This window comes from Prionailurus bengalensis, chromosome A3, assembly GCF_016509475.1.
Source record: "Prionailurus bengalensis isolate Pbe53 chromosome A3, Fcat_Pben_1.1_paternal_pri, whole genome shotgun sequence".
In the NCBI taxonomy this organism is placed as follows: domain Eukaryota; kingdom Metazoa; phylum Chordata; class Mammalia; order Carnivora; family Felidae; genus Prionailurus; species Prionailurus bengalensis.
The window spans coordinates 64,139,873-64,152,358 of record NC_057354.1 but is presented as its reverse complement, the minus strand read 5'-3'; the positions used below and the strand labels follow the sequence as shown (position 1 = coordinate 64,152,358).

Genomic DNA, 12,486 nt, shown 5'->3' with positions numbered 1-12,486 from the left:
CATGGTTTTATGAATGCGGCAGAAGTAGAAGACATGGTCCTGCAATCTAGGGGGTCAAATTTTATTTGGGGAGAAAAAGACTAACAAAGAATTAATACAGTGTGATACAAAATTGAGTGCTCAATTGTAGCATAGGAACTGCAAACCTGTAGGACTTGAGAAAGATCGAACAGAGCAATAGGAATCAATCTCCCCTTCTTGTTGTTCTCGTTTCTCCTCAAAAGGATCAGGGGACAGGCACAAGCAGAGGAGTTCTCAGGTGTACGTAATGACAGTCCAACCAATCCCCCCGAAGCTCTGATTGGGTTATCAAATATTAAAATAAAAACAAAATCCAGGATTAATCAAAATACTGGGTTTTTTCCCCCCCGTTGACTATCACACTATCAAAAATGATACTTTAAGTTGTGATTCTGGATTCCACCACACCTTTCAGTCAGAAACTAAGGGACCCCTGGTAAATGGCAATGACACAGAAGTCTGGCCTCCAACAACATGGATGGGCCAAAGCTTCAAACACACCATGAATTTACCACCAGGAACAAAGACTCTACCTGATCCAACATAATAGAGTTGGCAGATTGTGAGCATGGGGGGCATCTACAACACACAGAATACATCCATATTTTCCAGCCCATATACACAGAACGATCTGCAACTTTTCCTCATTCCTTCCATGGACCGTCCCCACCTCCCCAGGATAAAAGACAATAGTCAGATACAGGGAAAGGCGGCGGGGGGGGGGGGGGGGGGGGGTGCGGTGAAGGGTGAGAGGGAAGAACATAAGAAAAATGAGATACATATATACAGACACTAAATTCATTGAATCACCAAATATTTTGTCCACATCAAGCATTCATTGAGGGATATAACATACACAGGCCACACAAGTATCCAGATATCCATAATTCCCTGTGGAAAGGCTGGCCACAATCCAAACAACTTTGGTAAAAACAAGAATATCCTTTCTGTCAAGCTTTCTGTGTGACTTCTGTTTCTGTTAAGCAATTTTTAAATATCATTATAGTCCTAAGCTTGAGAAACACTTGAGTACCTCAGAGAAAGGGCTATGTAAAAACACAAATCACTCTACTATTATATTACTGTGCAAAAAGCAGGACTTCCCAAAAAGGAGGAAAAAAAACAACAACAACAAAACCCTGACATAAAACAAAACCCACATTAGGTTTCAGACTATTAAAAGAAAATGCATTCTCTTGCCCCATCCTCACTCCCCAAATCCCCGCTCCATTAGATTGTCAACTACCTTGCAGGAACCCTACAGAGCCCATTTCCAGTGACCTTTAATCAGTCTCCTCTGAGACACAATCCACTGGACAGAATTCTTTTCCATTTGCCAAAGTTATTTTCTAGCACTCCAAGTTACCACTTTTAGTTCCAATTCCCACCGTGAACTTTTAAAATTCATTTCTCGCCACTTTGGAGAAATGCTACCTTCAAGAAATACAGAATAGCTCTAAATTCCTGTGTAACAACCTCATAAATATTAATTTTTAAGCAAGTTATCTTTATCTGAGTATCGGTTTCCTCATCCCTTGCCACATAAAGAAAACTAAATGGGAATAATAGTCACAAAGCTCCTGATAAATCGGGGGGGGGGGGGGGGGGAGGGTGCAAATAAAACAGTAGCTATTTAAAAGAAGATGGAGAAAGAAGTGGTATTACTCAGCATTTGCTCAGAGGAGGGAAGAAAAAAAGACTTGTTTGGCATAGGTCTCTTCTGCTAAAACTTGGAGGCACTTAAATTAGGAACATCCCTGCAACTACTTAAAGGAGGTTGAAAAACTAGCAGGTTTATGACAATGATGTGAACTATGCTCCAGTGTTACTGCGGTCACGAAACATAACACACATTGGTGAGTCTAGAAAGGATTACAGGGTTTATTTCACTCTTTTCTCATGATAGCAGCACCTACTATTAAGAATCATTTCAACTCTGTAATTTTTTATTTCAAACAAAAAAAAATTTTTTTTTTAGGGGCACCTGGGCGGCTCAGTCAGTTAAGCATCTGACTTCTTAATTTCCGCTCAGGTCATGATCTACAGACATGATATCAAGGCCTACATCAGGGCTTGGGAATCCCCTGCATGGGATTCTCTCTCTGTCCCTCTCCTGCTTGCATGTGCGCTTGCTCTCGCTCTCTCAAAATAAACATTATAAAAAAAAAAAACAAGAAACAAAAAACCTCTCTCCCACAAAGACTACATAGTACATGAACACTGTGATTCTCAAGAAGGGCTAAGAGCCAAACCTAATGTCAGTGTGGCCTATCACCAGCTCCCCACTGACACGGGGCCTACCACAGTCTAGGGGCCCCTGACCATTACCCACACATAATAACCATGTAATGCACTAAAACTTAAAATTTATTTTTTAACAAAACTTAAAATTATCAATGCCCAAGCTCAATATTCTGCCACCACCTGAGCTCTTAAGCCTCTTTGGCACTCCCCCCGACCTAATACGGGGAGAGGATGATTTGATCTCTGATTTATCATCTCGTAAGTCCATTGGGAGATGAAGACAATTAATGTGGAACATGCTGTGAGCTCCCTAGAGAAAAGTGCAATTTTAAAACAAAATATTTTATATTTTGTTCACTGGTAAAATGAATTGCTCCTTTTTTTTTCCACAGTGCTGTACTTAGCAATTCAAGATTTTACCACAGCTTTCTGTCAAAAATATTAATACTCAATTTGGAAGTTCAAGAATATCTATGCTCTTTCAAAATGAAAAGAACATTGTTTATTCCAGTTATAAAACTAATAAATATGTGTCATAAAAAAATCCATTAGTACTGGAAAGGATAAAGAAGAAAGTAGTAATCAACCATAACCCTAATGCCCCAACAAAACATGAGGGGCATTATGACATAGTTCTATGCATATACATACATACACACATAATTAATGGATATCTATGTATTTTACAGAAGATCATATTCCCTAAAGTGATTTTTTTAACCTAATATGATTTAAAAATCTTGAACAGCTACATAATATTTTATGTCCATGGATTATCCATAATCAACCAGTCATCTAAAATTAAAGTTTTATGCTTTTTCCAGTTGTTCTTTGTGCTACAATGAACTCTCTTACATTCCAGGCTTGCATAATGGTTTCATCAGTTTTTAGAAAAGCAATTATTAGTCAAAATGATACGGATACTTAAAATTATAAAAGATACTGGCAGATCACCTCTAAAAGTAGAATCATTTACCCTCCAACCAATAGCAGTTGAAAAGGCCCATTTCCCTATAATTCGCTGGTTATTGCCTATCTTCTCTCATCTTTGCCAATTTGATAAACAAAAATTTTATTTCACTGTTTTAATTGTTTCGTTACTTCATTTCTGGTAAAGTAATTATTTGATGTGTTTATAGAGCATTGGTTTTGGGGGTGTTTTTGTTTTTGTGCGTGTTTGTGAAATAACTTGTCCTAATCTTTGGCTATGTTCTGCCCTTTTCATATGGATCTGCAGTCTGTTTTTGCTATTGCTTTGTGGGAGCTCTTCACTCAATAAAGGAAATACATCTTTGTCTGCATTTATGTCACAAATAATACCAGTTTGCCATTTGTCTTTCAACTTTTTTGATGCTTTTTGAATAAAGTTACTTTTAAAATCTTGATTTAGTCAATATATTCATCTTTAAATTCATGGGGTTTGGGTCACTATTCGAAGGCCCTTCCTTTTTTTTTTATTATTAAATTATTCATCTGAAATATCTCAAAGTGGAGTGCTAGGATTTTTAATTAAATATTTAATCCAGCTTATTTTTGTATCAGTACATAACATAAAGGAGAGATTCAGTTTTGATATTTTTTCCAAATTTTTAATCAATGGTTCCCAACACCATTTATTGAAGAATCATCGTTTCCTTTCTTACTGACACTCCATCTTCATCATATGATAAATCGCATATATTTATATCTTTCTGAACTCTTTTCTAAAACACAGCTTTATATGTGTATTTCTGCACTGATACTCACTGTTTTAATTATGTAGCTTTGCACTGTGTTTTCACATAACAAAATAATGCAAAATATGAAAACAGGATGGCACACACCAAAAATATTTCCTAACTTGTGTTATTTTACAATATTAAAATACTGCAAAGGTTCAAGCTTAACAAATGAGACAAATGATACGAATACTAACAATAAAAACTAACACACACATGTTAGGAACACACATAATTTACAGTTCACATAGTGCTTTCACATTACCTAACACTATGTCCACCACACTAGAAGCTATTGTTCCTTACCCAATCATAATAAGGAACTCAGATTTGTTAACTCACCTATGATCACATAGTAAATGGCAGAACTACAACCTGAACTTCACATTCCATGATCCTTCCATGAACCCACTAAGTTAAAAATAGAGCAATTACCTATAAAAGCTCAAAAAAAATTTTAATGTTTATTTATTTATAAGAGAGAGAGAGAGAGAGAGAGAGCGAGCAGGGGAGAGACAGAGAGAGAGAGGGACAGAATCCCAAGCAGGCTCTGTGCCATCAGCACAGAGCCTGATGTGGGGCTTGAACCCATGAACCATGAGTTCGCAACCTGAGCCGAAACCAAGAGTTGGATGCTTAACCCACTGAGCCACCCAGGCGCCCCCCAAATTTCTTATTTTTAAGCAAACTATCTTACCAAGTATACATTCTATACACACGCACATATATAAACACACACATATAACTACACATAGGTATTATACACCTATACACATACATACACACACGTGCATGTGAATGCACACACATACCTTTATTTGAATGAAGAAAAAGTTTTTAAATCCAAGCTGATATTCCTGAAGCTTTGATAATTCCACCAATATTACAGACCCTAACTATGTAACACAAAACAATGAAACAAGAACTAAAAATTGGGACTATATTTCCTTAGAGATGGTTACCTTCTCTTGGTTTCCAAAATGCAGTTAAAATACAAAATATTTTCTTTTTTTTAATGTTTATTTATTTTTGAGAGAGAGAGAGACACGGCACAAGCAGGGGAGGGTCAGAGAAAGAGAGAGACAGAGCATGGGTGGAGGAGAGGCAGAGAGGGAGACGCAGAATCCAAAACAGACTCCAGGCTCTGAGCCGTCAGCACAGGGCCCAATGCGGGGCTCATAATCAGCTGTGAGACCATGACCTGAGCCAAAGTTGAACGCTTAACCGACTGAGCCACCCAGGCACCCCAAATATTTTCATTTTCTAGTAAGAATATTTCCTCAGGTAGTAATTATTACTAAACTGAAAAAGATCCGTTTTGGATACCTAATAAAACAGGTCCCACTATCAGACCACCAGGAAGGATCTAAAAGCAGGAGACTATAGCTGTGTATATTAAAAACCCAGATCAGCCCTGAGATTCACTGGGGGAAAAAATTACTATCGTCAAATGTGAGAGTATATAAGGCAGAGGGTCTACAAATTTCCCTGGGAGACTATGGTATACCAACCACCATGTCATGTAGCCCAGCCAGGAGAAAAAAAAAATTTTTCAAAGAATGGTAGAAGGGGTCTTACCAATACATTCTCCCAATTTAAGCTGCAGTGTTAGCCAAAGATCCTGAGCCACACAAGGTTACTGTAGGGATATATTATTATTGATTTCCTATCCTTTAAAAGCTTATACATATTATATTGCATATATCATGCACAATAAATTGTATGAAAAGTATTATTACCTCATCTATTCAAGCTGTCAAATGAAGGATGATGTGCTAAAAAAGTAAAAAATGAAGCTATTATATCCCCAAGCACTGATGAGACTTTACAAATACCAAATAGTTATATTATGTAATATGACAACCAAATTTGAATCAATTAAGCCTTGGAGAGGATCACATTCTTAAAAAATTAGTTTTAGTAGAGGAAAGAGATGACTTTGGAGAAAGAGAAGTGGGTTTGGAAGAGACGGCATAGTGGGACTTCTTTGATTAGAGGTCAGGGACTTGCTAGAAAGGAGACTCTGCCCACAGGGAAAACAGAAGCAAGTGATCTGCTCCAGTGCTTGGCAGGGTACTCTTGTTACCCAACGTATTCAAGAGACATGTTACATGAAACACAGAAGCAGCCAGTACCCCACCTGAGGTAAAGGATGCCAGCCTATACTTTTCCCTAGGTAGCATGATGGCATCTCTTTCCAGGCATGAGGAATCGATAGCAGACATAACCCCTCCATAGGGCAGCTTTGATACTTGCAAAGGAAATAGGTTCTCAAGTAGTAGACCCAAAGAATGAAATACACATACCTATCCCAAAATAGAGGAAAGCAGAAAGGGAGCTTGACTTTCAAAATAATGTGTTCTCCACAATAGCAAATATATTCTTTGGGGCAGTGAATCATTATGCCAAGATGACTGTGTGAGATTCATTTTTAATTTTTTCCTACAGCATTCAAAGGAATTCAAACTCTGAGAGGATATCACAAAAATATAAAACACTTCACAGGTCACACATTTAGAAACACAAAACACTTGAAACTAATAAAGGTAAATAGAATTTTTTTTTCTAATCTTTCAGGAAATAAGGAACTACCCAGAAATTTCATTTGTTTTCCAAAATTAAAGACATTTCCATATCTTTTTTATTAGAGAACAAATTCAGGAACGAAGACTGATCCTCTCATCTTTGAAAATTTACAATAAAATCATTACTTGGTTTTAAAAATTAACTTAAAATGGAGATTAATGGTTCCATTAAGCCATGAATATATTTTGTGTACACAAACACACACACACACACACACACACACACACACATTTTATACATATACACATATCAGGTTTTTATACCTTTAAAATATGTTAGTCATTTTTTCTATTATTTGGCAGTTCTGTTAACCTGGACTATTCCTGACACAAATGAATAATTCCATCTATTGGTTCTCTCACAGTATTAGAAACTTTTTTCCTTATTTTAAATACCTTTCAGTGTACCATCAATGTATTTACTACCATGGCGGTCATTTAGGAATAGATATTCTTATATAGAACTTCTGATCTCTATCAAGATTAACAAGACCAAAAATATTCCTGTTTTTAAAGCTAGAAGTACAAAAATTAAACTGATATTGAAAACAAAAGACAAAAAAATTAACTCAAAAATAACTCAGGAAAATCTTTTTTTTTGGTATTGATGGATTGCTGAATATATTAAATACATGAAAAATAAATCAAATGGAAATGCTTCAGCTTACATCTTCATATGTTTACATGATGAAAACTTAGGGTTATTATTCAAGTTACTTATTCAAATTATAGTGTGCTGTGAGACAGAATTATGATTGTGGCGCCCTCTGCTGGGTTTTCTAGTCACAGACTCAACCTAATATCCCTATCAGGTTAAAATCAAACATTTGAGGCATCAAGTGATAAACCACTTTTTCAGTCACTGACCATTTTAAGCCTTGGCAAAGATTGTATAAAAGATTATATAATCAACATCCATTTTACCATAACAGGATTTTACCAATTTATCATTAAGTAAAATATCAGTACAGATTTTTCTTTTAAAATAGGAAGATAATATAAAAATTACACTAAACATGTTTTAATAGGTCTTATTTTTGTCACCACTTCCATCCCTTGGCAATATATTCACATTTTTAACACAACATTTGTGACAAGACTTTTTAATAAATTGCTATTTTGGTAATTTGATGTATTTTTTTCCTACCTTGTTAGTTCAATCAAAATAGTTTACTTTAAAACATGAGAACAACCCTTAATATTCTCTTCATTATTAGAAAAAGATGGAAAGATGTTCTAGAGGTACTCATCACAAGTAATAATTAATAAATAGCTTCCATTTCCTGAACGTCAACTATGAGGAATATGTGTTATACACTTTCTATGTATTATATCCGGTTCTAAGAGATAATATAAACTCATATAAATTGACATAATGTAAATTGCTCAAGATGAATTTCAGAGCCAAGACTCAAACGTAGGTGGGTCTCATTCAAAGACTCAAACCTTTCCACCAAACAATACAACATCAGTAAAAAAGTACCTTTTGCATGCAATTTCTCCATTTGTCAATGCAACAACTGGGGGTGGATGAAGGCGGTGTGGAGTAAGGTGATGAGAAAAAAATGTCAGAGGAGGACACGACAGGCATTCGTGCATAAAATAATAACGTAGACCTTTATGAAAATATTTTTATTTTACATGATGCTGCCAGCTAGTGGCCCTATTTCATACTAGAAACAATACCTCATTTTTACATTACTGAATCAAAAAATTCCACATTTAACATTCTAGGACCATGTTCCTAAATTATATATGCATAAACCTGACTTAGTGATATTTTACATTAAAAGGAGAATGTCTCCTCAAACACCACTAGCATCCCTTGTCCTAACCCCCGATAAAATGGAGATACGCCTAAGTGGGAAAGAATTCAGCAAGTGCCAACATGTAGAAACTAAAAGGCAAACCTGTCACTATCTATGAAAAAGGAACCCATATTATTTGAATATTTTTGGATAATTTTAGGATACTTTTAGATTCCTTAGTGACAAAATACATAAATATTTGTCTATATTATGAAAAGCTTGCCATAGGTGAGCATAAAAACAAAATTATGGCCTGAGTATTGCTTAGGCAAAATTAGAGCGCATCTGATAAAGTAATGCTGTTAGCAAAGTACATTAGTTTAGTTCAGAGAAAAGTTACAGCAACAAAATTTCCTTTGAGAAAAAAGTATCTGAGTACAATTTTTACATTTGAAAAGGTCATATTACACAAATCATTCACTATCTGAAGAGAAATATCCTAGGCAACACACATGAAGGAGGGGTACGCAGCTCTTCATCATATGTTGTTTAACATGGTGATAAAAATATATTATTGGCTGATTTCTTTCATATGACATAATTATTTTTTTTAATTTTTTTTAACGTTTACTTATTTTTGAGAGACAGAGAGAGACAGAGTGCAGGGGAGGAGCAGAGAGAGAGCGAGACGCAGAATCTGAAGCAGGCTCCAGGCTCTGCGCTGTCAGCACAGAGCCCGACGCGGGGCTTGAACTCACGAACCCTGAGATCATGACCTGAGCCAAAGTCGGACGCTTAACTGACTGAGCTACCCAGGCAGCCCAACATGATAATTATTTAGATAATTCTCTCAGTGAAGAAATTTATCCTGACAATCAGCTTAGATGAAAAGGCAACGTGTTCTATATTATAATACTGCATAAAACAAAAACCTTCTGGCATTATATTCACAGCAAGGGAAACAAATGGTTTTATTCTGTAATGAAAAAGGAAAGCAGGAAGTGGAAACGAAAGTACCCAAGATATAGCAAAGAAGAAAGAGACAGCCCATCTGTTGGATTAACTGAGAAGGTCAAAATGGAAACAAGAAAAAGAGACAGTCCAGTGTTCCTTTTGACCTACATTCTGTTATACACACACATGCAGTACGCACACACGCACACACACACTCACATAACTGCAAAGTGTAAAGACACCCTTATCCTACTGAGTAGGTGCATCTTACATGATGCTGATTTTGCAGCAGGAAACAATAAAAGTTTGTATTACACACACACACATATGCACACACATCATACCAATAAACCTTAGTGAGAAAAACACTAATTATAAATTCATTTTAAAACACTAAAAATATTTCCACAAAGGGAACATGCAACTTACAAACATTTCCTGTATTGTCAAAGCTGGTAAGAACATCTTCAACATTCAAAGATCCATTATTATGCCTAGGAAGGAATAAAACATTTTAGTCAATGATTCTGAAATATTAACATTTATTAATGTTTTTAAAAGCTGAGACACTGTATTGTGATGCACCCACTTAACACTAATAAACCCTTCCCTGCTATATTTTCAAAATATTTTCTGCCCACTAGAGGGAGAAGGAAAAGAAGTAACAGAATACATTCCTCAGGATATTTAATGTGATGATATTCTTGATGAGTAATCTACATTTTAAAGTATTAATAAATATTTTTTATCATTTTTGTTTTAGTTATATAAAGATAAGGTATATTATTAAAGAAAACAAAACAAAACCATACCTTTAAGAATCTCAAAAGAGAAATAAACTGTCAACTCCACAACCACACTCAACAATATACAGATTTCCTCCATACCGGCCCAACAAACTCAGAACTTCAGTCACAAAGAACTAACCCACCTTCAGATCTGCACGATCTACCTACAGAAAGTTCTAAATGTCAGGGGGCCAATAGTTTCATATCTTTTGCCCACTAACCTTAATTCCACTCCCTTTTAATTCTAATCTCTCTTCACTTGGCAGCCCCTGAAATATCTAATTTGATTGCTGATATTTCATTAATACTTACAAAAGATACTATTCTTCATATACAAACATATACAAATGGGCCTTATTGTCAACAGGTCACAGAGTTTGAGACACTTTTCCAGGGGTGATTAAACACAAAAAATTGTTGCTAATGCGTCCACAATCTTCCATATTCTCCCCTATATAAGCGGAGTTCATTTACAGCTGTAGTTCTCTAGGATGTTGTAACAGTTCATAAGCAGTTAATTACAATTTACTTCATCAACACCACTTGGTCATTAAACTTATCATATCTGACATATATTGTTACCAACTGAACTGTATCTCCAAATTTCACATGTTGAAGCCCTAACCCCTGGTACCTCAGCATAAAAGCGTATTTGGAGAAACGGCCTTATTTAAATAGGTGATTAAGTCAAAATGGGGTCATTAGGGTAGGCCTTCATCCAATATGACTGCTGTCCTTACGAAGAAAGGAGACTGGGAAAACAGAGCATACGCACGGAGGAGCAACCGTGTGCAGAGGCAGCAAGAGGGCAGCTACTTGCAAGTCAAGGAGAGGGGCCTCAGAGGAAACCAAACCTGCAACACCTTCCTCTCAGACTTCTAGACCTAAAACTGTAAAAAAACAAATTTGTTGTATAAGCCATCCAGTCTGTGGCATTGTTTTTGGGAGCCCTAGCAAACTAGTACATTTAGTAAGAAAATACACGTAAACTGTACTAGCCTTTGCAGACGAACTTCTTATTTCTGTCATACAGACCCAGTTCTTGGAGAGAGTGACTGAGATTGGAAGAAGTTATGTGCAATCATCACGGCCAAATAAGCATTGGGCTCAGAAGTATCATAATCTAAGAAGACAAAGCTACCAAAGTGTTACCAATAACACAGTGATTCTGTACCTTCTCTGTATACGTGATTCTAGGTAGAGATGAGGTTATACGCCCTAACATGGAAAACTACAGTATACATGTAAGAAAAAGAAAGAAAAAGGTCAAAGTATTTAATACCTAAAATGCAAGATGAGCCTCTAAAAGTGATCAGCAACATGGCACAGAACTCAAAAAAGTTTTTCTTAAATAGAAAAGCAATCTACGGTTCCTTCAAGAAAAACAATGCTCATAATCCTATCATGCAGAGACAACCACTATTCATATTTTGGTATAGAATTTTATTCCATGCTCATACTTTCATTAAATAACTAAGAGCATATTTCTCCTGTTTTGAAATTTGTGTTTTAAGATATTATAAAATAGTTTCGTACATCACTAAGTATTCTCTGGCAACATGAATTTAATGGCTGCCAAGCAGTTCAGTGAATGATTGTTGGCACCCTAATTTACCGAACCAACACTTTATTTGTTGTATGTTTAGTCTGTGCCCAGTGTTATGCTGTTATGCATATTGTTACAATGAGCACCCTTGCAGAAACATCACTGAGCCCATTTCTCATTTTCCTGAGGATAAATCCCTAAAAGTTTCTCAATTCAGGATGGATATATATTTGAAATTAAATATATATTTTGAAAAATGTTAAATATTTCTAAAAAAAAAAAAAACTAGAAACTGGGATAATTGCAGTGAAATTCATGTTTAAAAATTAAAAAGCATTATTCAAAACAAAAAGTATGATTTGGCAAAATTATCACCGAAGCAGAACTTGTCTAGTCTTAAAAATGTTAACTATGGAAGCCAAAAAAACCAGAGTGTAGCCTATGACATTTTTAAATGGGGTAGGAAGTGCTTGGATGGCTTAGTCGGTTAAGTGTCTGACTTCAGCTCAGGTCATGATCTCGCGGTTTGTGGTTTGAGCCCCACGTTGGCTCTGTGCTGACAGCTCAGAGCCTGGCGCCTGCTTCGGACTCTGTGTGTGTCTCTCTCTGCCCTTTCCTACCGCCTCAAAAATAAACATTTAAAAAATAAAATAAAATGGGGTAAGAAGTAGGGAAAGTGTAAAACTAACTCTATCCCTCTAAATAACTTCCAAAAATGAAAATCGCTTATCTATGAAGTCTAGACATCCTAAAAGAAGGCATCTCATGAAAGAATAATGTCAGCAATCACTGTTTTCAACAGCGTAAGAATTAGTGCTAACTATAGGAAAACTCTCATGAACATAATGCGGTAAAGATTCAGTTCGATTATTTCAAGTTCCC

General features: G+C 35.9%; 1 protein-coding gene across 1 annotated transcript in view; it reads right to left on the bottom strand.

The window, feature by feature from the left end:
* The window catches only part of CAMKMT (calmodulin-lysine N-methyltransferase), a 415,987-nt gene that overhangs the window by 382,311 nt on the left and 21,190 nt on the right, over positions 1 to 12,486 (bottom strand). Inside the window, exon 3 of the mRNA XM_043603296.1 lies at positions 9,700 to 9,764. Within this exon, the coding sequence (XP_043459231.1) occupies positions 9,700 to 9,764 (65 nt within the window). The remainder of the gene's footprint in view (positions 1 to 9,699; positions 9,765 to 12,486) is intronic.